Source organism: Limulus polyphemus, unplaced genomic scaffold (genome assembly GCF_000517525.1).
Source record: "Limulus polyphemus unplaced genomic scaffold, Limulus_polyphemus-2.1.2 Scaffold4114, whole genome shotgun sequence".
NCBI lineage: Eukaryota > Metazoa > Arthropoda > Merostomata > Xiphosura > Limulidae > Limulus > Limulus polyphemus.
Window position 1 is genome coordinate 20,731 of NW_013669724.1, and position 3,803 is coordinate 24,533.

At 28.2% G+C, this 3,803-nt stretch overlaps 1 protein-coding gene across 4 annotated transcripts in view; it reads left to right on the top strand.

Annotated features, from left to right (window-relative positions):
- LOC106470609 overlaps positions 1-3,803 on the top strand; it is a 76,686-nt gene that overhangs the window by 18,557 nt on the left and 54,326 nt on the right. For 3 of the 4 annotated variants that reach the window (XM_013931173.2, XM_022399235.1, XM_022399236.1), the window contains exons 5-7: positions 1,372-1,529; positions 2,149-2,187; positions 3,244-3,404. In XM_013931173.2, coding sequence (XP_013786627.1) covers positions 1,372-1,529; positions 2,149-2,187; positions 3,244-3,404 — 358 coding nt within the window. The remainder of the gene's footprint in view (positions 1-1,371; positions 1,530-2,148; positions 2,188-3,243; positions 3,405-3,803) is intronic. The other variant, XM_013931174.2, reaches the window with a different exon arrangement.

Genomic DNA, 3,803 nt, shown 5'->3' on the forward strand with positions numbered 1-3,803 from the left:
AAAAAAAAAAAAAAAATTGAAATAAACCTAAATTAACCTTCTTTTCTTTCTGGAATGACTTCAAATTGTAACCTGAAACTACATTTGTTTATCCTAAGTAGCTCTAAGTTCGTAGCATTATACATCTATTTATAATTAAATTTTTATGTTTTATTGCCCTTCTAACCATGTCTAACTGCTATTCCAGCCATAAAAGTTGTAAATCACTTGGGAAACGTGCAGCTCACGTTACACTATCGAATTACATTACCCATGAGCTGCTTGCACATGTGCCTCGTAAACCATTTTAATTATATTATTATTATTACTTATTTTACCTAATCTAGTCTTAAATAACTTAAAAAGATCCATACTTTTAATTTTAGTTACTTTTATAATAATAAATAAAGAATGAATATGAAAAACAGGAAATAAAGTACTTACCCAATCTTCTTTTTTCTTGCCCTTGATTGCGAGGACAGTTAAGCCAGTAAAGTAGTAAACAATTTTTATTTAATTAGATAATACACCAAAGAATATAGACTAATAACATGCAACAGGTAGACAAATTCACTTATCTCAAATTTTTCCTGGCTTTCTAACAATGCAACAAGAGCCTTTAAAAATTCTTCCAAGTTAGTCGTTAACTTTCCCACGGGAATGTATTTTGTACTGTGAGTGAAATTAACAATATTCTGTTCAGAATACAATGTTATACAAGACGTTATTTGATAGATTAAAATCTTGACTTTCTATTGCTTATAGGTAATATATAATGAACGAGAGAATTATCGACGAATTGTGAAAGAGAGGATGTGATGAGTGGGTGTGGCAGGAGGGGGCTGATTTTCTATTAAATAGCTCTGTAACCAAATAAAATTGAGTTTTTAAAAATTATGGTCTGTTTCAGCAATAACGGTTTTATAGAGTGTATTTTACATTTAATTTCGTACATTTTCAAGGGGTGATGGATAAAATAGAGATGATAACATGCTAAGACAAAATGTGTTACGTGTGTTGCACTAATGAAATTTCAGAATTTTTTTATATATTTTCTTGTAGAATTAAGAACTTAAAACTTGTACACTATTAAAATATGGATTATTAGCTAACATTGTATGCTATTCTAATTGGTATAACATAAACAAAAAGTAGTTTAATAAAATTTTTAATGTAAGATGCTAAAACCTTGTGTCATGTGCAGTAAAGGGTACCCATGCCGATAGGGTTAATATGTATATTACATTATATACATCAAGTAATATTATATATCAAAAAATATTATAAAAAATGTAACTTTTTGATTTACCCTTGATAAAGATTTGTTATACCCATCACATTAAAAGAAGCTTTTGATAATTAAAATTAGTAATTTCATCATTGGATCTTTAGCTATTTCGGAAAGATCTGATCAGTGCAATGAAACTTCCAGACAGTGAACAGCTAGCTCCAGAAGAATACTGGTTGATATCAGATTCTTGGAAACAAGATTGGGAAAAAGGAGTCCAGGTACCTGTTAATCCAGAAAATCTTGCAGAATCTGCAGTACGGTAAGCTTTCAGAGGTTGTATTTTGGAAATTTCAGAAAGGTTTAATTCATATATTCATTACATACTGAAATACATCAAATGGATTTACGGTACTATAATGTTTAACACATCTTAACTTAATGCTTCTGGAAAATTGCTTTAAGAATTATCATGCTTTTCTTATGTTGTAGTTTTTAAAGAAAGGTGTATAACACATGAGTTTTAATTTTTGTTTTCAAATGAATTTAGCATGGATTACTAAAGAAATATATAGTTTAAAATCACGCATTTATAGGTAGTCACAAGTATAAAATACTGTGTTATAATTTTGATTGTTGAAACCTTAGTGTGGAATTAAGTAACAAAAACATTAGTAGCTTTTCCCAACGAAACTAGAATGAAATTGATAAAACATATTGTAGTGATTTTACAAATGTGAAAGTTGTGAAGTAAGCAGTGAGTCTGAAGGCATATAACTCTTAAAAGCTTTACAGCAATCAAACCAAAACTTTTTTTTTTTTTTTTACTTTCATCTTTAAATATATGTGTTAAATGTCAGTTAATTTGTAGTATTGAGTATTGACTTCTATATTTTAACTCCCAAAATCAGGTTTTTATGAAATCTGTAATTTTTTTTCAGGGTGATAAGAAAAAAGGAAAAGAAGCACAATTTTAAACTGTAAGGCTTTTTTATGATATGATATGACAAGTTTGATATGTTAACTGTTAAATAAAAACAAGCTGAGAATTTTATTTGACTATAGGAGTAGATCATATATTCCAAGCTTCCATATTTTTGAATACATTTTGCCAATGAAAACACATCAGTATGAACAATACCATAAGATGATATACTTTATCAAGCAAGATTTTAAATCAGGGAAATTTTTATGAAACAAATGAGGTTTAAGTACTTAGGTGAGTTTAAAAGGAAGATTAATAACTTGGTATCTAAACTTGTACCTAAGCAACCTGTGTTTTATATTAAGGACAATGTTTTGTTTTAGTAAAAGTGCTTTTATACTAAAATAAAAAACATATCTTTTTATTCAGTTCTTTTATATATTGTAATTTCTTTATTTTGACTTGATTGAATTTATGGAATTAATCTTTTTAGAATGTTATATGAAGTATCTGATGATAAAAGATGTGAAACAATTAACGCATTACTTTTTCTAATGTGAATTTGTTAAATATCTGTTTTCTAAAATGTTTTATTCTGAGTTTAATATATAAGCATGCTTCATAACCAATGATCTTGTAAACAACAAGTTTTATAGTAGGCTAGGCATAGTGTAATGGTTGGTGCACTGGACTGCTTCAACAGTAAAATAAATTGTGTTCCATGCTCTTGGTGCATTATAAGGTTGGTGGTCAAGTTACACAATTTGATTCCAAGAGTTGGTAGTAAGTGCTGTTGACTAGATGCCTTCCTTCAAGTCTGTCAGTTTAAAAGTATGGATGGTTAACCCAGATAGACCTTTTGTAGTTTTGTGTCAACATTCCAAACAAATAAAACCAAGTATTTTATTGGGTTTCTAATTAAATTTCGGGATATCTGTTTTAACAGTTATAGTTGCTCAATAGTGTCAATGTTTTAAAGTAGTTCATTGACAAATTGCTTTTAGGAATTTGATAACATTGATATTTTAGTTTATTAGAAAAAGACTTTTTAATATGTGTTTATACTTCAAAAAAATTCCTTATTAATATTAACTATTTTTCATCTTTTCAGCCCTAAGAAATTAATAAGGTGCTCTCACGACCAATTTTTTTCCAATGACCTTCATGTTCTTACCAATGTTGCTACACAGGCTGAAAAAGTTTGCCGTTATGATCTAGATGATATTGATGTTCAGTGGCTGAAAAGGGTAAATGAAGAACTTGAAGAATTAGGTAAATTATATAAATTTTAATATTTTGTGAATTTGAAAAGTAAAATGTTGATGTTTGGTTTTCATGTTACTTATAGATTTTATTCAGTAAATTAGTACTTTAGTTTTTACTTTTATATTAATCTCATTAATGTTAATATTACTACATTTTGTCACATAGGAATTATTTTTCAAAACGTTTTGAATAATTAACTTGATTGCATTCTTATAGATTTTGTAGAAGAAAAACTTTTCATTGTACACATTATTCTTATTTTCAAAATTGATTGACATACTAATCTACTAAATAAAGATGTAAAGCTGTCTGTCAGCTGTTGCAGTACTGATCGACATTCAACTTGCATGAAATGCTGGTGCTTTCTGCCGTGACAACCAAGTTTGTCTTATTAATTCTCCCAAC